At 37.8% G+C, this 24965-nt stretch overlaps 1 protein-coding gene across 1 annotated transcript in view; it reads left to right on the top strand.

The window, feature by feature from the left end:
- Positions 1 to 20864, top strand: part of LOC139750762 (uncharacterized) — a 115126-nt gene extending 94262 nt beyond the window's left edge. The window contains exons 10-15 of the mRNA XM_071665478.1: positions 574 to 679; positions 2232 to 2343; positions 2606 to 2755; positions 4672 to 4804; positions 6646 to 6887; positions 13627 to 20864. Of these exons, the coding sequence (XP_071521579.1) occupies positions 574 to 679; positions 2232 to 2343; positions 2606 to 2755; positions 4672 to 4804; positions 6646 to 6887; positions 13627 to 13794 (911 nt within the window). The 3' untranslated portion in view covers positions 13795 to 20864. The remainder of the gene's footprint in view (positions 1 to 573; positions 680 to 2231; positions 2344 to 2605; positions 2756 to 4671; positions 4805 to 6645; positions 6888 to 13626) is intronic.
- Positions 20865 to 24965: the final 4101 nt, after the last annotated feature.

The raw sequence follows: 24965 nt of genomic DNA, 5'->3' as shown, positions 1-24965 counted from the left end.
GAAAACACTCACCACTTGCACACAGTAAATCAGCATTATATTTTTGGCACCCTGAGCATTATTCTTTCATTATTGATCTGAGCAGTTTCTTTTCTTTTTATCTTTCGGTTGCCCCTCCTTATTTGACTGATTACCCCATGGGCTTAGCCAGCCATGATGTTTTTGACAAATATATATGATTCTTGTTGCAGAGTTAATTGACAGCTTCTTGATATGTGTTATTTCTTGTCTAGGATGAATGAAAAATTTTTTGGTACTGGTTCAGATGTTGCAGTTAGGTTTCTAACGCTTTATTGTGTTGAGGAATTTGCTAAAGAAAATAGCTTGAGAAAAATTATCAAGTACAGAGTCTTACATAGAAGTTGGTCTTGTGAGTATATTTAATGAGTTACTCAATTAACATTTATACCCAAAATAAGATTTTTCTCACTTTCTCCAAAACTGTTTGACAGATATAGTTAAGGGGGCAGCAGAAAGTACAGAATCAGTAAAGGTAGCTTTAATCATCAGGTGGATAATAAGTGGTTTTGTGTTCTATTCAACCCTGTGATCTTTCCTGTGTTTGCCTTGTAGGGATGACGTTAGGAACACTGGTGTGCATGCCTTTCTCAGGGCTGCTGGCTGCCACATTGGACTGGAGTGCAGTATTTTATGTACAAGGTGGACTATCTCTAATATGGTAAGTTTGTTTAAATTTTGCTATACTTTTCACTACCTCAAAGTATGTTTAACAATTTGTTAATGTATCCCCCTTGACCAGTTAGCTCTACAGTCAAGAAAAACTGAATTAAAGGGCATATTTTTGGCATGGTATTACTGATTTTGAAAGCAGTGTATGGCTTTTCACTAAGTTTCTATTCAGTCACTAATACATATCTTTCTTTAAGTTTTTTTTTTAAATCCTGCTCTGAGTAATGAAAATGGACGAATTATAATACACTGAACATTTAATAGTTTGGATCTCAAGTAATTTGAACTTTGCAGACCATGCATTTGGATGACCAACATATCATGTGGCCTTAACTCCCGCAATCAGGGATGAGAACACTGTTAAGGGTATTTGGTATTTAGGCAACACTGGAGGGAGAGCACCTGTAACTAGCTGGGACACACACACACACACATGGGAGTAATCTCAATTTTTTTCCCAAAGAGACTCCTTAGACAACTTCAATTTCTTGGCTAACTCAAAAGCCCACTTCTCTACTGTTATGAGTTGGTAGGGTTTACTGTACTTTAGTATGATATACAGTGTGTCTTTCCAAACCTGAAGTAATTGGTGTGCAAGGGTGTTGCGACTGGGATGTATTTCAGATTTTTTGGGGAAAACTTACATCCTCCAAAACTTGGCTGTACCTTCCCATACCTGGACCAAATTATCCAGTTTTGGAATTTATTTTGAACTTTTGGGGAAAATTGCACTACTTGGACAAAATGTCTGCAACCTAGAATGTTCTTTTTTTATTTTTAGTTGTAACTCATGCAGTAGTAGTTGGTAGGCAGCCAACAACTTGGGAGATATATTAATAGTACTACCTGCTTGGGTATTGGGAAGGTTAGTGATGGCTATGTATTGAATCAGCACTTTAGTGGTTGTCAAGTTGCACTTCTCTGATCCAGGTAACTGTCTTTTCTTTCTGCCCTATCCACACATGGACTACTGGCATTCTGTCCACAAAAACACAGTCTCTTCTTGTCATACACAACATTTGAGAACACTTAACTGACATAGCTTATCCTTCTTAACTCTAGTTTTTCCTGTGGTGATCACTGTATGTTAGCCCTGCCTCCTGGTGAAATGGTAGGAGCAATAGATAGAAGCAGTAGTTAGGAACATATAGGAAGGAGCATTTGGTAGAAGTAATATTTAGGAACATTAAGTAGGAGCCTCTGCAAACACTGATAGAGTTGTCCTCTGCCAGTGGCCTATTAAGGGTGAGGGATTAAAAGGCTAAGAAGCAGCACAAAAGTTCATGAACTATGGAACTGTCTTGTTGCAGCCACTTCCATGAGGGAGTTCCTGGTGTGAACAGATGTTGAAGGTATAGATGGCAGTTTTTTCAACATCTAGGTTCAGTGTGTTAAGGATTGTGAGGATATGAAGATACACTCAGATAATTAAATCTTTGTATATGCCATATAGTTCTGACATATGTATGATATACCTTAAATATACAAAAGTGACTCTTGAAGAGTTCATTTTCCTTTAGATTAAAGAAATGTAATTCCAGGTATGTCCTTTGGTTGATCTTTGTGTATGACTCCCCATCCCAACACCCAAGAATTGCGAGAGCAGAGAAGAAGTTCATTGAAGAATCCTTGGGCACAGTAGTAAAAACAGAGGTATGGCATGGAGGGTTAGGGCCCTTGGTATTGGTTTAAGTTACAGTGTTACATCAGTTTATGCTTAGTAATGACGAATGATAACTTGTAGATGAAAAATATGCTGATGATTTCTATTCAGAAAAGAAGTTGTAATATGGAAGAAAGTTGTCTTTTTCCCTTATATTTACAATGTATCCCATACTAAACAAAATGTGAGTCTTGCACTTTATATGGTCAACTTTGATAAAGTTCACGAACTAATGTTTGACACTATCACCAGAAACCAGCTGTACCATGGAAAAAGGTATGGACATCTATGCCTGTGTGGGCCATCATCATTGCTCATACTTGCAACAACTGGGGATGGTATATGCTGCTTGTCAAGCTGCCAACCTACATGCGGTACATCCTCAAATTTGACATCAAAGCTGTACGTTTATACATTTATGTTGTTTATTTGCATGCCACTGAAGATGTAGTCTAATTTTACGATAATTCATTACTAGAAATGATTGAGATATATAACTTATACTCTTTAAACTTAACTGAAATATAGTGCAGCTGAAAGTAAAACAATAAACCTAGGAAACAGCTGAAGTATAGTGCAGCTGAAACTAAACCAGTAAACCTAAGAAACACACAAGGATTTTTTTAGTGTTCAAGATTATTGTGTAAGGTCTGAGAAAGTAATTACCCTTATCTTCAGTAGACAAACCATTATGACCTTTCCTGGTTACTATAGGAGTCATTTAAAGTAGGCACTATCTTGATTCTTGCCATAAGGTGGTAACAGAGAGTATTTTGGTATGAGCTTATAGAGTAATATTAGATAAGTAAAGAAAACACTCAAACATGTACCTTTGTGATTTAGCAGTTAACGTTACTGAAAATGAGTCAGCACAGGCCTGCCTGGGTTGGGTCTGCATAGTTTCATATTCTGGGCATGACAGTCAGCCCACATCCAACCCAGGTATTCATCCTCTCCTTGAGGCTGATTGATGAATGGCTACCTGGCTTAGGATGAGGTGTGCATATGTGTGTGTATGCACATGTAGGAGAAAAACATGGTACATCTATACAAGGTTAAGAGATGGGGCTACACAAGGGTAAAATTCCCTCCCCATAACACACACAATGCAAGTACAAATCAACCTTTCATTGCTAGTGCAGAATGATTTGAAATCTACTGCTAGTTGCCATCTTGAGCCATATGGTAAGGTTATAAATAAGAGTAATGAAGTAATTAGTAACTGAGAGGCCAAAGGATTTTTCTCTAGGCTAATTGGAGTTGCAAATGACATAGTATCTTTATATGCCTCTAGAGAGCAGCAGCCTGTTCAGATTTGTGTAAAAACTTAGAAAACATATGCTCTCTATATGTGTTCAGCACTTCCTCACAGACATGCATATATTTGGTATTAGCACTAATAAGATTAGTGAAGGGATGAATTTGATCTTAGGTAACTTTTTTTGGCTAATGCCAAAAGAATGGTGAGAGAGTTAAGTGAGGAAAAATAGAAATTGATATTTATTCTCACTGTAGAAGAACGAACTGAAAGAAGGGAATGGTTTTCTCAAAAATTTGTAATATTTTGTGTGAGTATTGTACTTACATACCTTAGTTGTAAAAGTAAAGTGGGAGATAGTATTTTTTGAGTATCAAACAAACATATCTTAATTGTTAAAAGTAAAGTGATATGTAAAAGAATGCAATCAGATTTGAGTACATGTGATTACTGTTCTTTTTTTTCTTTTAAACTATTCGCCATTTCCCGCGTTAGCGAGGTAGCGTTAGGAACAGAGGACTGGGCCTTTTTTGGAATATCCTCACCTGGCCCCCTCTGTTCCTTCTTTTGGAAAATTAAAAAAAAAAAAACTTGTATCAATATATTTTAACATAGCCTATTCAATTTGCAATTTAGATTTAAAATATTGTTGCATACAAGGATGGTGGAGAATGTTATGATGTTTATGATACCATATGCGCTTATGGGAATGGTTCATGAATAATTCTGAACACAAAAGAAAATCATTGAGTTTCTTAAATGAAAGTGATGCTATTAGTAAATGGTTAAATTAAGATCCATTTCATGTTGACTACAGTGGAAACATGTTAAGCAACAAGATTCTTTTCTGTAAACTTCTTGTCATTTATATAATGTTAAGTAAAGTGTATTACATGTATGACACAAAAGAATAGGAGCAGGCTGAGTGTGTACAGTTGTAGTAATCTTATTAATGGAAAATTTTTTCAGACCTAACTGTCCAACTAAGCTTGAGCATCTTAAGTCTTTTATTAGATGTTTACTAGGGAAGTTGAATCATCCTGATATCTTATGTCCTCAGAATGCTGGATTGTCTGCAGTGCCATTCTTATGCATGTGGATCTTCACGATGCTGTTGGCTAACGTCCTTGATGCCTTACGATCGCGGAAAATCATTACAACCACCTTTGCCCGCAAATTTTCCACTGTAACTGGTAAGGATGATACTAGAGGATGATCATAATTAATATGCAAGATAATGGATAAGCTTGTATAATGCAGTTTTGCCCTGAGTGCCCCAGAGTTCTCTATCTCAGCAGTGCTTAAGTTTTAATGGTTTCCACCGATTCTCTGTTTGTTAATAATTTTCCATTTAATATTGAAAATTTATGATAAGGAAAGAGAAATTGGGTTACCATCCTGCTGTTTAATGCACTTTTTGTCCTTTCATTTCTTTTTTTTTTTTTTTTTTTTTGCCGCTGTCTCCCGCGTTTGCGAGGAAGCGCAAGGAAACAGACGAAAGAAATGGCCCAACCCACCCCCATACACATGTATATACATACGTCCACACACGCAAATATACATACCTACACAGCTTTCCATGGTCCATCCCAGACGCCTCACACGCCCTGATTCAATCCACTGACAGCACGTCAACCCCGGTATACCACATCGCTCCAATTCACTCTATTCCTTGCCCTCCTTTCACCCTCCTGCATGTTCAGGCCCCGATCACACAAAATCTTTTTCACTCCATCTTTCCACCTCCAATTTGGTCTCCCTCTTCTCCTCGTTCCCTCCACCTCCGACACATATATCCTCTTGGTCAACCTTTCCTCACTCATTCTCTCCATGTGCCCAAACCATTTCAAAACACCCTCTTCTGCTCTCTCAACCACGCTCTTTTTATTTCCACACATCTCTCTTACCTTTACGTTACTTACTCAATCAAACCACCTCACACCACACATTGTCCTCAAACATCTCATTTCCAGCACATCCATCCTCCTGCGCACCACTCTATCCATAGCCCACGCCTCGCAAGCATACAACATTGTTGGAACCACTATTCCTTCAAACATACCCATTTTTGCTTTCCGAGATAATGTTCTCGACTTCCACACATTCTTCAAGGCTCCCAGAATTTTCGCCCCCTCCCCCACCCTATGATCCACTTCCGCTTCCATGGTTCCATCCGCTGCCAGATCCACTCCCAGATATCTAAAACACTTCACTTCCTCCAGTTTTTCTCCATTCAAACTCACCTCCCAATTGACTTGACCCTCAACCCTACTGTACCTAATAACCTTGCTCTTATTCACATTTACTCTTAACTTTCTTCTTTCACACACTTTACCAAGCTCAGTCACCAGCTTCTGCAGTTTCTCACATGAATCAGCCACCAGCGCTGTATCATCAGCGAACAACAACTGACTCACTTCCCAAGCTCTCTCATCCCCAACAGACTTCATACTTGCCCCTCTTTCCAAAACTCTTGCATTCACCTCCCTAACAACCCCATCCATAAACAAGTTAAACAACCATGGAGACATCACACACCCCTTCCGCAAACCTACATTCACTGAGAACCAATCACTTTCCTCTCTTCCTACACGTACACATGCCTTACATCCTCGATAAAACTTTCATTTCTTGGGTGTTAATATATAAAAGCAGGTTTAGAGATGATACACTAAATAGAGTCACACTTTAAGGCGTCTTGTATATTGTTGTGCGTCTATTTCTCAGATACTTCTTTCTTTAGACAGTATTTTCAGATTTACATAAGAGAATTCTGTGATAGTATGTCATTTTTTGATGAGCTATAGTAATGGACTGTATTGCTCTTGAACTATAATTGGACATTACTGTCACCTTTACACAGCCTTCATTATAAGGCAGTGATCATAAGAGAAGTGGATGAACAGCTGTGTTAACTATGGACTGACTGCTGCAACCAGGATTTGAATCTGTACACTTGACCTGTAGTGGCCCATGAATGTATCACGGTCAGGAACGCTAATTGCTGCATCATTGCTTTCTGTTTCTTTCACAGCCTCAATTCCGCCTGCAATTTGTCTCATCTGTGTGACGTTTGTGGGATGTAACACAGACTTAGCAGTTGCACTGCTCACTCTGGGGACCATGTTTGTTGGTGGGATGTACTCAGGCTTCCTCTCCAACCACATTGACATTGCACCACCCTTTGCTGGAACACTCATGGGAATCTCCAACACCTTTGCAACCTTCCCTGGAATTATTGTGCCTTCCTTTGTTGGCTACATGACTCATGGCAATGTAAGTATCAAAGTTTTATCAGTTGAACTGCCCTTCGCAATGTAAACATAAAGAATTTGTCTTCACAATTTCTTGATCATTTGATATAAATGGTAACTCAGTCTGTTATATGAAACTTTAATTAACATGGTGGATAAATTGTATGCAGTATCTTTGCTCACTTATATCTTCATCTTAAATCCAAGGATATTAGATGTTAGGTTGGTGGATGTGGGGTGCTTGGAATGAGAAATTATGTCGAATGAAAGAAAAGGACTTGTATGTGGTATACATGGATTTGGAGATAGCATATGATAAGAATTCACCGAGATGCTTTGTGGAAAGTACTGTGAATATATAATGTGGGAAGTAAGCTGCCTGAAGCAGTAAGGTATGTGTGTTTGTAGGAAGGGAGAAGATAAATGGATCCAAGCGAAGGTGGGTCTGCATCAAGGGCATGCAATGTTGCCGTGGCTGTTTAACTCTTTTCCGTGACAGCAGGGATAATCCTGAGACTGCAACTTGTAGTTAGCCTCGGTAATAGAGGTTTCCCAGTGTTTTTCAAAAATCAGTATGAAGGTCCTGTGCAGTTTACCAATCCTTCTCCAACATGAAAATAGCACCAGGGTCTTTTAAGGTGCTACCCTCATGTGGTAAGTGGCTGAAACTTTGCATTCATACAGTGAATCCCTTGCCATCCACTTAGTGAGTGATTCATTTCTCTCTTATTTTACCTTTTCAATTTGTTTTCAGCATTATTTAGGTATTCTGTGGACACCGCAATGTTACACTGTGCTGAGAATATTTTTATTTATTTATCTATTATACATAATTGCTGTTTCCTGCATCAGTGAGGTAGTGCCAGGAATGGCCCATCCACTCATATACACATATATATACATAAATGCCCATATATGCATATATACAAATACATATCAACATATACATACACACACTAACAGACATATATATACAAATATACACATATATGTATTCATACTTGCTTGCCTTTTTCCATTCCTGTCGCTACCCTGCCCCACAGGAAACAACATTGGTACCCCCTGCTTCAGTGAGTCAGCGCCAAGAAAACAAACAAGTAAAGGCCACATTTGTTAATGCTCAATCTCTAGCTGTCATGTGTAATGCACTGAAACCACAGCTCCCTTTCCATGGTTTACCCCAGATGCATCACATGCCCTGGTTCAGTCCATTGACAGCATGTTGACCCCAGTATATATATATATATATATATATATATATATATATATATATATATATGATGATAAGTTGTGATATTTTTGATGAATGTTCATGAATTGGCAATATGTTGCTGCTGAAAATCTCTTTAAATCTGGAATGTAGTTGGAAATTCCTTACATGGCCAGAGGGTTAATCTGTTCATGAATAGGGCAGTGAGGAATTTACATGAGAAGATTTTGGAAAGGGGGGTGGGATCACAGTATGCTTAGGGGGTGACATGCCTGGGAGGTGATTCATTTAGTGTATGCAGATGATACAGATGAGCTATAGAGTAGACTCCTAGTTTAGCTCCTTCTTCTTTTCCACCTTTTAGAAAATTGTCAATTTTGACAGGCTGGGAGTGATTGGATAAAATTTTCTCTCCTATCCTAGGGGACAGAAATGGTAAGGGTTAAATGTATGTAATGATTATGTTTTGTTTGATTGAATATTAATGTCAGTGAATTTATGCTACTTGTAAGAGTAAAACTAAAGAGAAATGATTGGTTCCCAGTGAATGTTGGTGTGCGGCAGGGGTACATGGTATCTCCATGGTTGTGTAATTTGTTTATGGATGAGGTTGTTAGGGAGGTGAATGCAAGAGTCTTGGAGAGAGGGGCAAGTATGCAATCTGTTGTGGATGAGAGGCCTTGGGAAATGAGTCAGTTGTTGTTCACTGATGATACAGCGCTGGTGGCTGATTCGGATGAGAAACTGCAGAAGTTGGTGACTGAGTTTGGTAAAGTGCGTGAAAGAAGAAAGCTGAGTAAATGTGAATAAGAGCAAGGTTATTAGGTTCAGTAGGATTGAGGGACAAGCAAATTGGGAGGGAAGTTTGAATGGAGAAAAACTGGAGGAAGTGAAGTGTTTTAAATATCTGGGAGTGGATTTGCACCAGAAACCATGGAGGTGGAAATGAGTCACAGGGAGGGGGAAGGGGGCGAAGGTTCTGGGAGCATTGAAGAAAGTGTGGAAGGCGAGAATGTTATCTCGGAGAGCAAAAATGGGTTTGAAGGAATAGTGGTTCCAACAATGGTTGTGAGGCATGAGCTATAGATAGGGTTGTGCTAAGGAGGGTGGATGTGTTGGAAATGAGATGTTTTAGGACAGTATGTGGTGTGAGGTGGTTTGATCGAGTAAGTAATGAAAGGGTAAGAGAGATGTGTGATAATAAAAAGAGTGTGGTTGAGAGACCAGAAGAGGGTGTATTGAAATGGTTTGGTCACATGGAGAGAATGAGCGAGGAAAGATTGACAAAGAGGGTATCTGTGTCAGAGGTGGAGGGAATGAGGAGAAATGGGAGACCAAATTGGATGTGGAAGGATGGAGTGAAAAAGATTTTGAGCGATTGGGGCCTGAACATAAGGGAGGGTGAAAGACGTACAAGGAATAGAGTGAATTGGAGCAATGTGGTATACCGGGGTTGACGAGCTGTCAATGGATAGAACCAGGGCATGTGAAGTGTCTGGGGTAAACTATGGAAAGTTTTGTGGGTCCTGGATGTGGAAAGGGAGCTGTGGTTTCGGTGCATTATACATGAGAGCTAGAGACTGAGTGTGAACGAATGTGGCCTTTGTTGGCTTTTCCTAGCACTACCTAGCTCACACACAAGGGGAGGGGAGGGGGGGGTGTCATTTCATGTGTGGCGGGGTGGCGACGGGAATGAATAAGGGCAGACAGTAAGGGCATGTGTACGTATAGGAAGAGAGGAAAGTGATTGATTCTCAGTGATTGCTGGTTTGAGGCAGGGGTGCATGATGTCTCCATAGTTGTTTGATTTGTTTAAAATGGGGTTGTTAGGGAGATGAGTGCAAGAGTTTTGGAAAGAGGGGCAAGTATGCAGTCTGTTGTGGATGAAAGAGCTTGGAAAGTGAGTCAGTTGTTGTTTGCTGATGATACAGCGTTGGTGGCTGATTCGTGTGAGAAACTGCAGAAGCTGGTGACTGAGTTTGGTAAAGTGTGTGAAAGAAGAAAGCTGAGAGTAAATGTGAATAAGAGCAAGGTTATTAGGTACAGAAGGGTTGAGGGACAAGTTAATTGGGAGGTATAATAATATATCCCTGGGGATAGAGGAGAAAGAATACTTGCCATGTATTCCCTGCATGTCGAAGAAGGTGACTAAAACGGGAGGGAGCAGGGTGCTGGAAATCCTCACCTTCCGTTTTTTAATTTTTCAAAAGAAGGAACAGAGAAGGGGACAAGTGAGGATATTCTCTCTAAGACTCGGTCCTCTGTTCTTAACACTACCTTGCTAATGCAGGAAATGGCGAATATATATTCTATTCCATTATACTTTGTCGCTGTCTCCCTCATTAGTGAAGTAGCGCAAGGAAACAGACGAAAGAATGGCCCAACCCACCCTTTTACACATGTATATACAGATACGCCCACACATGCACATATACATACCTATACATTTCACTGTATACATACATATACATACACAAACATATACTTATGTACACATGTACATATTCATACTTGCTGCCTTCATCTATTCCAGTTGCCACCCTGCTGCACATGAAATGGCACCCACTCCCTCTGCGTGTGCACTAGGTAGTGCTAGGAAAAGACAACAAAGGCCACATTCATTCACACTCAGTCTCTAGCTAGTGTAATGCACTGAAACCAAAGCTCCCTTTCCATATCCAGGCCCCACAAAACTTTCCACGGTTTATTCCAGATGCTTCACATGCCCTGGTTCAATGTATGTTACATATATTTCATATACACTCATCCCTTGCTTTATCTGGGGTTTTATATGTACTGAGAAAAATGGATGTGTGTAGCAGCTTCATGGTCAGCACTGGTGGATTCTTCCGTATACCTTCACAAATAAATTGACATCGAATAGACTTTCTGGCCATCCTTAACTTGCATGAAATGGCTCTTGCTCAGCCACATTTGTCTACATAAATGCTTATAAATCATCAGAGCTTTAGACCTAATCTGAAGATTTCTAAGGCTGATTTCTTCTTTGTCTTATGCTCAATGTATAATGAGAGCATTTCCTTCACTCTCACCATAAGTGAATGTGTAACCCATGCGGTTGCCTTGGCAGAGAGTGGAGTAGAGTAGACCACAACACTTCAGATTTTCTCCGCATTCTTCTTTATATTAAGGATTGTGTATATTCATCCAGGTTGTTTGCACAGCCAAGTGTTGGGGTTCCCTCACCAGCATCAGCAATTCATAAGATTTCTAACTTCATTTCTAAGGTCAGAGAATGTTCTCTTTTATTTAACTGCTGGTTTGGGGCAGAAGATGCTGCTGGATGACTGAATGTTATATTAACAAACACAGTCATAATGGATTGCAGGAAAATCACGAAAGCAGATACACCCAAATAGCACAGACCTGCACACAATGGTGGTAAATATGAGACTGATCCACTGGTGGGAACATGGCATGCTTCAACAAAGACCCATTCATACTTTGTTTACCAACTCTCACAAAAGCTTTAGTGCACTTTCTACAATGATGATGCTCCCTCATCTGCACTTTCAACCGCACACATCTACATAATAGCGAATTTTGACCGCATGAAAAGAGGGACTGATTGAAGTAGGTTCCTGGCATAATAGTGATATTGCATATATTGATGCCACATAAAGCAAGGACTGGTACACTTGCTTAATCAATTTTCTGCCCCAGGAGTCTTTTCTGTCCTTATGTGGCTCCTGCAGAGAGTGCAGGGCAATTGAGTAATATGCTCTCATGTCTTCTTCCTAGTAGTTGCTTTGTGGGTGCGAAGGGTCTTGGGATACAGTACGTTGAAATGTTTGTAGTGTTGTAGTCATGAGTGATGTCTAGCGTATAAGGAGGAGAGTGTGACTTGTGCTTGTCTGAGGAGTGTGGTTTCTGATGGATGTATGTCTGGTAGGATATAGTTTAAAAATAGGTAAGGAGATCAGTTGTCTAAATCTTGTTCAGTTAGTTAAGTGTGTATGTGTTTTGTCAGTTTTATGTTTGTTGGGCATAGGGGTTTCTTTGAGAAGAGGTTACTGGAGTGTGAGGCAGGGGTAAGCTTTTTATTTCTAATTAGGTATGATAGTTAATTTTAGAATGGTTTGAATGGGAGGGGTCTAGTATTGTTGCATGTTGTTGTATTGGGAAGATCTTTATTTCATTGTGAAGTTGAGTGTTTATGGTATCTAGGCATCCAGAGATTGTTCTGAGTTTTTTTTTTTTTTTTTTTTTTTTTTGTGTGTGTGTGTGTGTGTGTGTGTGGATCACAGCTTTATTCTACTGTCTTTCCTTTGGAGGGAGGTGGAAGACCAGGTGAGTGAGGCTTAGTCTGAAGTGGAAGGGATGAATTGTTTGTAGAGAATGTTGATTAGGCATTCTCTAACTTGTCCAAATGTGGTGCTAATTAGAATTCTTAGGGTATTTATAGTTTGTGTGTTGCTTTTGTAGTAGATGTTATTGGTGTAGGGAGAGAAAATTGTGCGTGTCACACTTGATGCCTGGAATGGTTGTTTTGCACAATGCGAGAGACTCTCTGTTCAAGGCGACTGGATGATGTGAGCTGGATTCTTGTCTGTCTGGGGTTAAAAGAGTGACTGAAGACTTCTGTGGAGATTCAAACATTCTATTCTGGATAAGCCATTGTTATAGTTATGTAATGTAGTGCTGCATTTTTGGTGTTGCAAATCTGATGTCAGGTTGTTGTGATGTGATTGTGAGGTCATTATCATATGAAAGGACTTTCATTTTGAGGTTTGCATGAGGTAATGGAAAGTAATGTAGGAAGATATTGAAGAGGTGGAGAAAGAACTGCTCTTTAGGGAGCTCCATAGTGGGTAGGGTTTATGAGTTTTAGAGGTGAAACCATTGTGAGTGATTCTGACATGAATCTGGCTGTGAAACTGGCAAACCACTTTTTGTTGTTGCTGTGAAGAGTAATGTCAAGTATATCTTTGTGAAGATGAGTCAGGAGACAAAACCAAATGCTTTGTTGATATCTATTTCTGTTTGTGCTGTGCAAGTTGGCTGAATCCATTTAGGATATGTTGTATGAGGCCAATGTGGTAGTGTGGTTTTAGAGTATTTGGGTCTGAAGCAATGCTGTGTGGGTGAGAATGAGATGTTTTGCTTGATTCTGTCATGGATAATTTTTTCACAGAGTTGTATACTGAGGTTAGAATTGATATAGGGCAGTAGGAGGAGAAGTTGGAATTCTGTTATTTAGCCAGGAGTACTTGAAGATATCTGTAAGTGCTTGAATTGCAAACGGGCTATAGTGTTTTATGTGAATGCTCTATAAGTTGTCATGGCCTATCATAGGAAAGTTCATTAAGGTTTTGATTGCATTGCTTCCATCAGTGGGGGTGGAGGTTGGATGGGCAGTTGTTTCTGGATGTATTTTGTATAGGTATTTCATGACTTTTATGTTTAGGAGTGTGATTAGTTTGTGGCTGATTTTTTAGTATTGTTTAATGAATATGTTTATGTGTTCTTGTTATATGAATTGTATAATAGAATAATAACTTTACATTTATCTCATTCTATGATTTTTCAGCAAACTGTTCAAGCTTGGCGCACCATCTTCTACATTACCTTGGGCATCTTCAGTTTTGAGGCCATATTCTTCTCTATTTTTGGGTCAGGTAACCTGCAAGAATGGGCCAAGCCTAAAACTAAAACACAAGAGGAAGTAGAGCAACAGAAATTGAATGATGTTGCCTAAACAATCTAAAGAGTACGGAGAGGAAACACTAGCCCATGAGGACAACTTGTGGCCTCAGCTAAACTAAATGTCTCATCAAGCTCTCAATGAGCACTGGACTGTTTATGAACTAATGAAGAGTATATCTATCTCTTACTAAGATCTTTGGGATATCAATTATGATAGGAAGATCTGGATAGTCAACCAGATAATAATTATCAGTAATATGCAATGCTGTTTCCTGTTGGGTGAGGTGAAGCTGGGAATGGATGAAGGCAAGCAAGATATATATATATATATATATATATATATATATATATATATATATATATATATATATATATATATATATATATATATGTACATGTATGTGCATGTATGTATATATGTGTGTATATGAGTGAATGGAACTTTCATCTTTTTCCTGGTGCTACCTTGCTGATGCAGGAAACAGCAATCAAGTATAAAATAATATGTAATACATCTAGAATGATTAACTGCGATAGGTATCTGCAGATCATATGATAAGGATTATGGTAATGTAGAAATTGGGAAGAATATTTGTTGATAATTATTAGCACCAATGATAGCAATACCCAAAACGTGAATTACGATTTAAATAGACCAGGAATACAAACGCCTTGTATTTTCTGAGAAGCTGTAGAGCATAAATTACACATTATGAAAAATTTTCATTCCTTTAGATTATACTGAGTTACATGAGAAGGATTAAGGGGAAGTGTTTAGTATACTTAGTCTGTTTGTCATTTAAGCCAGTTTAATTGTACAAAAATGAACGAGGGAAGACATGATAAAATTCTAAGGACTTTAAATCATATAGGATACAGTGATGACTATTAGTTTAGAAAATTAAAAGCATCCAAACAGAGTGGTTACATAGGGTGACAAGAATGAAAAAAGGAGTTCAAGAACAGTTTGTGTGCTTGTTAGGAAGGTAATGTCATTTCACAAAGTGATGATGAAGGCTTAAATGTATAATAATGAATGCTTATACTGCATCATAATGAAAGTTATAAAGTGTTACCAGATTAACTAATCTGTACCTATTAAGAGCTGTATATGTACCTCATTTGTGATAAGCTGTGCTAGATAAAGTTTCATGGAGTGCATAGTTTATTCAAATAACAGCACAGAGGTAAATTTACCTGTAATGAAATGCTGTTTTTGAGACATTTTTTAAGTTACTTTATTTTTTATAGATGCTATTCTGTAGCTATATTCTTCAAGGACTGGAAATACATTAGAAGGAAATTACAGTAAACTCCCTGTTGTCTGGCACCCTGAGAACCTTGACAGTGCAGGTTAAATGAATATCTTATTGAAAGTCTCACTCCAAAGGAGTTCATCACTTCCTTGCTACTGGAAGTAGCAGGACCTTGGAATTGCAGGAGCTCCTGGAAAAGGATCCTGGAATAACATGTGGATCCTTTTAAGAAAAGGGTCCTTGGGTAACAGATGAATAGAGAAATAATATAAATTGAACATTGGAAAATATGAAAAAGAATTATATATATATTCAAAACAATTAAAAAAATATTCATTGGCTTTCACTAAAATGTACACTCACCCATCTGGTCTGTTGGTCTCTATTTGCAGACCACTGCACCACAATGTATACAATGTATAGTGCTGTACAGTACTTGTATTTTATTTTAGCAAGTCACCTCTTATTTAAGGAGTGAACACTATTGTGGAACCACAGTGACAGATAATAGACATATATGATGATCTGCAAATGAAGCCAGCATGTGTGGCCAACCATGACCCTGACAAGTGGCACCATGTGGGTGGTAGGCTTTCTAAAAATACAAGATGGGGAAGGGGGTTTGGTAGTCATATGCATGACATCATAGTTAGTAATGGAGCATCCTCATAGATTGTTTTCTGGATAAAGGAATGATGCCTGTGTTTTGGGTTTCCTGGTCAAGGGAGTCGCAGATACATGGGAGTTTACTGTATTCAGTTTGGTGTTCAGAGTTGCAAAGATTGTGATGGTTAAAATTCAGAATCTCAAGAAGGTCATTTTCAAATGGAAAAATAAAAATTTTCTGTTCTGTAATGTTAACTGTATAGTGCAGTGTTGGAAAAAGGGATTACTGTTATGATCCTAGCTTGTTGAAACAAAGTATTGTTGTGGGCTTTTATTACGAACATTAGTTTATAAATCCCTCAAGCCACATGATATGTGTGTTGTTATGTAGCCTACCACTGTCATTCTCATGCATTTTTATACAAGCTTCCATTAATAAATGCCCTTGATTTTGATAAAAGGCTCATTCATGATTCTGAGAGATACTATTATGCATGAAAAGTGCAGTGTTTGGTAACATTTCTAGGTTTATCATGGTGCTTGTCTTGGAAATGTATTGGAAAAAGATTTCATGTAACTAATTTATTTATGGTGAGCCAACTTATTTCTTGATTTTTATATTTTTGGTACTGTACATATTCAAGAAGACAGGGATATTTCACCCAATCACTGAAGAGGAGTGATTTACTTTTATGTGTGTTAGACCATATTGTTAAAATGTTCAGAAGCATACCTTGGGGTTTTCTGACTCACACCCTGGCTTATCTAAAATGACATGTCAGAAAGCAATATATTTGTCAGTAAATAATAAGGAGTAAATGACGTGGGATGAGCTCATACACTGACCGTAATGAAAAGCCATGTCTACTAGGACATTTTGGCAGCTATGATTTAGTTTATACTATGTGTACTCAGTTGAAAGAATGGTGCCAAGCAGGTAGCATACTTTAAAAGATCTTGTTGCTAACCTGGTTAAAGAGAATATGGGGTCTTCCTTTGTTTGTTCCTGGCGCTACCTCACTAACGTGGGAAACAGCAATCAAGAATGAAAGAAGAAAAAATCTTTCATGAGTGGCGGGGTGGTGACGGGAATGAATAAAGGCAGTAAGTATGAATTATGTACATGTGTGTATATGTATATATATGTATACTTTGAAATGTATAGGTATGTATATGTGCGTGTGTGGACGTGTATGTATATACATGTGTATGTGGGTGGGTTGGGCCATTCTTTCGTCTGTTTCCTTGCGCTACCTCACAAACGCGGGAGACAGCGACAAAGCAAAATAAATATAAATAAAATAAAATATATATATAATCAACTACACAGTATATAGATTACATAACCCCAAACCTATAATCTAATCATAAAGATGATATATTTGAATAAAAAAACTCTCCTCCAGCCTTAATACAAAATTCCTTTGAAATCTCCCTGGAACCCACCTCTAGACATGGTACACCTGACTCTCACTACAGAAATGCTAGATGCATTTAGTTGTGATGCTTACCCCTTGCAGTAGGTGTTACTGGACTCTACCTGCATGAGATTACACTGTGAGTGAAAAATCACCTGTAAGGCTGTCATTTCACTGAACACAGAATAGTACAATTTTGTCAAGGAAATTCTCATTTCAAAGGAGTCCATCATTTTCCTGATAATGATTGTAGCATAGCCTTGAAACTGCAGGAGCCCCGTAAAAGAGGTCTTGGGGTCACATCATTAAATTAACTCTGCAATGAGGTAAAGACAAGCATCTGCTCTAAAAACAATTTTAATGTTAAACAAGCCTCTTTTCTCAATTTTTTTTTGAAAAATTTGCAAATGTTTGTTGACATGGCTAATTCACAAAACAGAAGTGTTATTGGAGCTGATCCATACTGGACTTGTAATGTTAAGGTTTATTCCAAAAAGAAAGATTAATCATGACACTCATATTTACAAAGCTAGATTCTCTTGTTTTGCTAAAAGTTCTGAATTAAGAAGACGGGTACAGGTCCATGGTGTGCATATATATAAGAAATTTCCTGGGTAACACCAGGACTCTTTTTTTTTTTTTTTTCTAAGTTGGTCCTGGGGTGGTTATAAATGATGAATAGATAATATCAAGTTGACAATGGGTATAAAGCACTTCTAAAAAAAATGTTTTAACCCTGTTTTAAGGGGTGTAAATGTAACATTTTAAAACAGAGTGATTAGTACAATATGAAGAAAAGGGGACTCATTCAGATCCAACTTTTTTGTATGTTCATCATAAAGTATGTATTCTGGCTCAGTCACTGCTAGCTGTTGATAGCCATTAAATTTAACATTTGTAGTATATGCTTAGAATGTCTCAATGGAAGGCCTTAACAAACAAGTGTATGTAAATGAGAGTGTATTTGATCAAAATCAGTCAAACAGTGGTTAGAAATTTCAATTATGATGGAAGCATTTAGCATTGTTAGTCTGTGCTGGAAAGGTTGCTTAAAGAGGGTGACATTGGTCAGATGGGGCTTAATTAATGGTTATCTGAAGGAGAGGAAGTTGAGAGAAAGTTGGTCAAGCACCAATGGGCAACAGTTGTCATTGATTCTTGTTATATGCAATTTCTTTAATTATTGAGGTGAGAAGTGGAGGGAAAAAGAGAAGTAGGAGACCAAATTGGAGATGGAAGGATGGAATGAAACAGATTTTCAGTGTTTTGGGCCTGGCCATGCAAGACTGTGAGAGGTGTGCAAGGGATAAAGTGAGTTAGATTGATGTGGTATCCAGTTGATGTTTTGTCAATGGACTGAACATGGACATATGCAACATTCAGGAGAAAACATGGAAAGGTCTGTGGGGTCTGGTTGTGGATAATAGGGCTGTGCTTTCGGTGTATCACATGTGATGACTAGAGAATGGATTTGAGCAAATGAGGCCTTTTCTTCATCTGATCCTAGTGCTACCTTGCTAACCTAGGAATGGCAAACAAATATGAAAGAAAGAAGAAACAGAGTATCAGCATCAGCAAAACAACAAAGAAAAAGGCAAGAAAAAGACTGAGGATAAGTTGAGTTGAAGAAAAAGGAGAGTTGAGAGATAAAAGCAATTCTAGTTTGTCTATGGATGTTCTCTAGCATCATTCTCCCATTACTTCTGTGTTCATACATTATTATATTATTCTATAATAGCTGACAAATAGTGAGCAACAACTTTTGGCACACTGGCTTCATTTGAAAATGCAGTGGTGTGAATACAACTGTAACATCACATTTATTGGAAATCATCTAATTTTCATTAATATTTGCTTTGCCAGTTACTCAAACGAAAAAACTGCATGTTTATGGATACTTGTGCTACTTGCTAAGAGGAAATGAAATGAGAAATTTTATATTTTATATATCTTTTATAATGATACTGATAATTAGCCTAATGTAAATTATTTTTTTGAATTTCCAAGACTATTTGTTAAAGTTCATACATACACATAGAATATAACTGCTATGATGAGTATAGTTCATATGTATATTAGATGGCTTTAAAGATTTGTCTTTGCTGTTTTGTACATATATGGTAAAAGCAGACATTAGTGACTTTCCTAAGAATATAAAATTGTTTTATTCATTACTGAAAATTTTAATGGAAACTGATATTGATAATTTACTGGTCTGATTGTGAAGTATATATAAAGAACTTCCAGGAGTGCAAGGATGAATATGGTGACATATTATCTGAAATATGCTTTTAGCAATGTGAGTATAGCACTTCACATTCTTTGCTTTGTGTTTTTTCTTCTCACTGAATCTCAGTTGAGAAATCAAGTTTAACATAAGTCATATTTCAGTAAATGCTGCTGTACTGTTATTAAATCCTTAAATTCAAATGCTTTGTCAGACTTCACATCATTCTTGTACAAGTTGTTTGACTTTTATTTTTGTATACTGTATGAAAATCTAAGTTTCTGAAATGCAGGTTAATTTTAAAATATGCACCATCATCAATGTAAGTACATGAGACCAATATGGAATAATCAATACTGTATCACCACTTACTAAAAGTAGGAAGGAAGGAGCTGAGTAATTTTTTTTCAGTTCAGTCATCTGTTCTTACTGCTTCTATACTAAAGTGGGAAAAATTGAAATAGTTATAAAAAAAAAAATAAACTTTTAGGATTCTGGAAATGAGGTAGTGTAAGACTTTCAAAAATTGAGCTTTGTCATTATTTTGTCTTTGGTTGGGTACTATGATTTTCATTGGTCATGTAAACATGCTTTGATTAAGATCATAGATGATGACAATCATAACAATTATTCCATGTTGATGGTCAGTGGTGTAATGTCCACAGCTATATATATAAAATGGGATTTACCTCTGACAGAATTATCTTTCTCGCAATATGAAAATGACTTGGATTATACCTCATTTGCCGTTTCACTAAGGGGCCATTTCTCAACTATGTGAACTTTCCTTTCAGTGTATGTGGCTATTTATTCAGTACTGTTCCATCAAAGTGCATGTATAATTAAACAAATTCAGCATGATGTTGTTTGTAACCTTAAAGTGGTCATTGATCCACAGTTTTATCTAACAAACAGGGAAGTTTTAGTCATCTCTACTGCCCAACTCCAGCTTGTTTTAGGAGAGAGGCATTATTATGCTGATTTTGAGGTGTATTAACTCACTTTATGATGACAGTGTACACAAGGTGAAACTACACTGTGCTTGTCATGAGATATAATGTTACTGAATGTTATACTACCAGCTCATATGAGCTTTGGTTATTATGTGAGCTGTGAATGATGATTTAGAGAGGATTCGTAACATGGTGAGTGTTACACTGTGAAAATAGTTTTTGTGATATTTTTGGAAGTTACTTTTTTGTAGTACGTGTCTGCATCTTAGTTATGTATTTAAATATTCATATGAGTTTCTGTATACATGAAAGACTTCAAAGATGTATTTAACTAGTACCAATATTTACTGTTAATGTGTGTGCATATATATATATATATATATATATATATATATATATATATATATATATATATATATATATATATAATTATTGTATATTAGCTACTTTAATTGTTTTAGACTTATGTACATTACTTTTTGTGATGTTTATCCTTGTTTTTTTTTTAAGTATTAATCCACAGACAAGTCATTCAACTTGTAAATCATCATGTCAGATTAGAGTGAAATTCTCCTCTGATTGTATCATGACTCTCTACAGTTAACAAATCATTCCTTGATTACTGTAAAAGCATATGCCAAAATATATGTTTGCAACCATGACTATAATTCTTGATTGATACCTGAACTTTCATGCAACTATGTGTATGTGTGTGTGTGTGAGGGGGGGGTCCCTTGGTTATGAACAGATTAGGTTCTTGGTGTTCAAAAGTTAGAAAATATAGATAAATGAAAAAAAATCATAGGATCTACCTATACCTGACCATCATTATGTATTAGATGTTGTATTCTGAAGTAAGTATAGACGAAAGAACATCATATTAAGCAACACTTAATGACAAAAGATGCAGTTCAAGTAACTGTATGTCTGAACTAGGTATTAGATATTGGATTTTGAGTTTGTTCATAAGTACAAGTGTTCATAGGTCATTCATAAGTCGGACATTCATAAGTTAGGGACCCCTTGTACCACTAGAACCAAAGAAGATCCACCCCTGTAAAATAAAAGGGGTAGTAAATTTGGTAGATTTTTTTATGCACATAAAAAAGTAGCTAGTTGACTGGTTTCATTCATCCATTGAAGCACTGCTATGGGACAATTGATGGGAATATAACTATACTATAGGACAATCCATGGAAGCACTATAGTACTATGGGAAAATCCATGGAAACATTATGGTACTATGGGAAAATCCATGGAACATTATGGTACTCTGGGACAATCTATGGAAGTGCTACTATGGGAAAATCCATGTTAGCACCAGTGTGGGACAATCCATCAAAGCACTACTTTTAGAATATCTGTGGACAGTTAAGTTGGTTCTTTCTCTATCACATTCACACTGTAGTTCTACTAGGTGGTCTGCTACACTCCCAAACTCCACATCCACATTACAAAAATTGTCATCTCTTTTTTTTTCCTCATTAATGATGCAATCCCCTTTTCATGTCCCAAAAGCAGAGGTGAAAGAGGGCATGATGTTTTGCTTGTTTGCATTTACCTTTCTGTGCCATGAAATAACCTTTTAAACCTTGACTCCAAACATCCAGCACCTTAAATATAACCCAATACTGTACTTCTTACCATCCTTTCTCACTAGCTTCTTTTCATTAGAGCTTCTGGGGCTGCATCTTTTAAAAAAACTGTTCTTTGTCAATATCATTCAACTGCATAAGAAACTTGGTGTTTTCAGTCCCCCTTCACTCTGTTCTTCCCCATGGTGGAGAGCTTTGTAGTCCTCAGCCTCACATTCTAGCCCAATGCTCTTAATTCAGGTACCATCTTAGTTGCTCTTTTCTGTAGACTCTCAATCAGATCTTTGTACTTTAGAAGTGGTAACAAGACTTGTGAAGCTTATTACAGTTTTGGTTTGAGATGTATACAAATATGTCCGTGTCCATATATTTGACAGAAGACAGTTTGCCTCTCACAGTTCTCCTAATGTGTGGTTCTAGTGATAAATTAGACATTGTTGTCCTCTAGATCTTTTTCACACACAGATTCCTGTAATTCATTTCCCTCTAGGTAATAATCACATCATGAACTTTTGCCTTGTCCCATTCTCATCATCATGCACTTCATGGATTGAATCTCATCATCTATTTATTTTAATAACTTTGGAGTTTTCAGGAATCCCAGCAGGCTGATGCTGTCATCATTATTCATTTCTCTCATGACCTTGGCATTATCCAGTCCAACAAGCAGGTCAATTGCATACATCAAGAAAAGCATCCTTGTGACCACATGTCACAGGGCTTTCTACTGACACAAATACTGTGGTGATAACGTTTTTGAAATCTGTCACACATATTTTTCCTATCATTTGGCAAAGAGCTGATTAACCTCTACTTGTGAGGCATGTAAACAGACATGAACATCTTCAGTAATGTATGATAAAGATCAGAACATACATGGTGGAGGGGGCAGGTAAGGGTGGGAGAGGTAGGTAGTAGTTGGTAGGAAGTCACTGACCAGGAAGGTATATTACTGGCACTGCCTGCCTTGGTGTTGGGAGAGTTACTGATGACTGTAGTGAGCCAGCACTTCAATGGTTGTCAAGTTGCACTACGCTTACCACGGTAGCTGTCTTTTCTTTCTGCCTCACCCACATGTGGACACATTACACCTGACAGCACTTAGCACACAACTCATTCGTTGTAACTCTATAGATTTTTCTGGTTAAGCGTTTGTGAGGTAGCCCCGCCCTCTGGCAATATGGTAGAAGTAATGTGTGGGAGTAGTAGGTAGGATCACTAATAGCATTAGTTAGAAGCAGAAGATAGGAACATCAGATGTGACCCTCAGGTACCTAAAAACATTAATTAGAAGCAGAAGATGGGAACATTAGGTGGGAGCATTAGGCAGAAATAATAAGTTGGAACATTAAGTAGACACATTAGGTCAAAGTAGTCGGAAACGAATATTCGTTAGGAGCCTCTGAAAACACTGCACTGGAGTTGCTCTCTGGCAGTGCCTGTTATGGATGAGGCAATAAATGGCCAAGAAGTGACATTAGAGTTTACCAGTTATGGAGACTCCTTTGCTGTGGCCATCCCCTTGAGTGGGTTCCCAAAGATATACAGATAAATCGTATTTTACAAGGATATTTTTTTTTTCATTTTCTTTTTGCGGACCAATATGGAATTTCTGGATCATACCCACAAGTACAGTGTTAGATATTTTGAAATGATGAATATTTCCTTTCTTGTAAACTGTGACAACGACTAACATTGATACATAAAAGATTCATGGCGTACATGCATGGTAGTTATTTACGAAGCTTCCTTTAGGAACAACTAGTTTTTGTTTCTCTGGAGACATGAATTTCGCTTACAGAGGCTGGAAGCCGTGTTCTTGATTTAGAACATAACCCATAGACATTACAGTAGGGATAACACAAGCTTTCCTATAATAAGGGACAAAATGGAAACATCCCTTGTCAAAACTGATGAGATTTGAATGATTCATTTATTAGAAAATGAAAATGCATGAACTATTACTGGAGAGAGTGAAATAATGTACTATATTCTCAATTTTTTTTAACCACACGGATAACAGAAGGCTTCTGAAAAAGACTACCATTATTCAGATGAGTGTAACACAAGTCACGCAAATTTTAAGTGTACAATATTTATTTTTAATCAGTATCACAACGTTCACCATGTCTTCTCATGGTCATTCAGTTGTGATGGGCCTCAAAACTCTCCACTGATATTATGGTCATACATTTGAATGAGTGGCAAATAAACATTTTTCATTCACCATGAGCTAAAAGCATTGTCATGGATGGTCTACAGCAGTGGTGTTAACCGGGAAAAAATAATGATACTAAAATATGATACTAACTGGAAATATATTTGATATCAGTGTCAGAATGAAGCGCATTTTTTGTTTTTCAGTGCCGCTCTGATCAGAGGCCTATCGCTACGTCAGAGTGCCAAGAACCTAAGACAGGGGTCCACGCCCAGTGGCAGTAGATTTGAAACTGGCCCTGGAGGCGGCAGGAGGTCCGTTCATGATGAACACAGCCTCACAAAAGGCATGTCATTCTCTCTCTCTCTCTCTCCATATTACTGGAGAGAGAGAGAGAGAGAGAGAGAGAGAGAGAGAGAGAGAGAGAGAGAGAGAGAGAGAGAGAGAGAGAGAGAGAGAGAGAGAGAAGCAATCTCCCCAACACCGTGTAATGAGAGCGCTACTCTCCCTAATTCACGAAGTGACTGATGCCGGCTAGGATGGGAGGTGGACAGAACTGATATAATCTGTGGATATTATCGTCAACATCCAGCTGAGTTAGGAGGTGTGAGACGTGGAACAACGGACGCCGATGATAGATACGCACCAGCAGTAATTTCTGGAGCCTTAGAGTCACCGTGCAACACCTAAACCAAGTGGTTACTGACCGCATCGAGTTGCTACTGTCATCCATTGAACAGGATCACATGAGGCCATAACAGTAGTCAAGTGTCTTAATTCGTAACGACACCCTCGCCAGTTTGGATAAACGACCTACCCCTTAGTTACGGCGCTGAGTCGAACTACACCAACCTGCCTTTCTTCAGTCAACTCAATATTGAAATAATGTTGAACGTTACGCTCCTACGATACAGCTGAGCAGAATAAGACCACAAACGGTTTTGGTTCAGAATGGAGCAGTCTCCCATTACCTCCACACTATATGACGTCACGATTTTAAACGTTTTCTG

Source organism: Panulirus ornatus, chromosome 10 (assembly GCF_036320965.1).
Source record: "Panulirus ornatus isolate Po-2019 chromosome 10, ASM3632096v1, whole genome shotgun sequence".
Taxonomy (NCBI): domain Eukaryota; kingdom Metazoa; phylum Arthropoda; class Malacostraca; order Decapoda; family Palinuridae; genus Panulirus; species Panulirus ornatus.
This window is presented reverse-complemented; position numbering and strand designations above follow the sequence as displayed.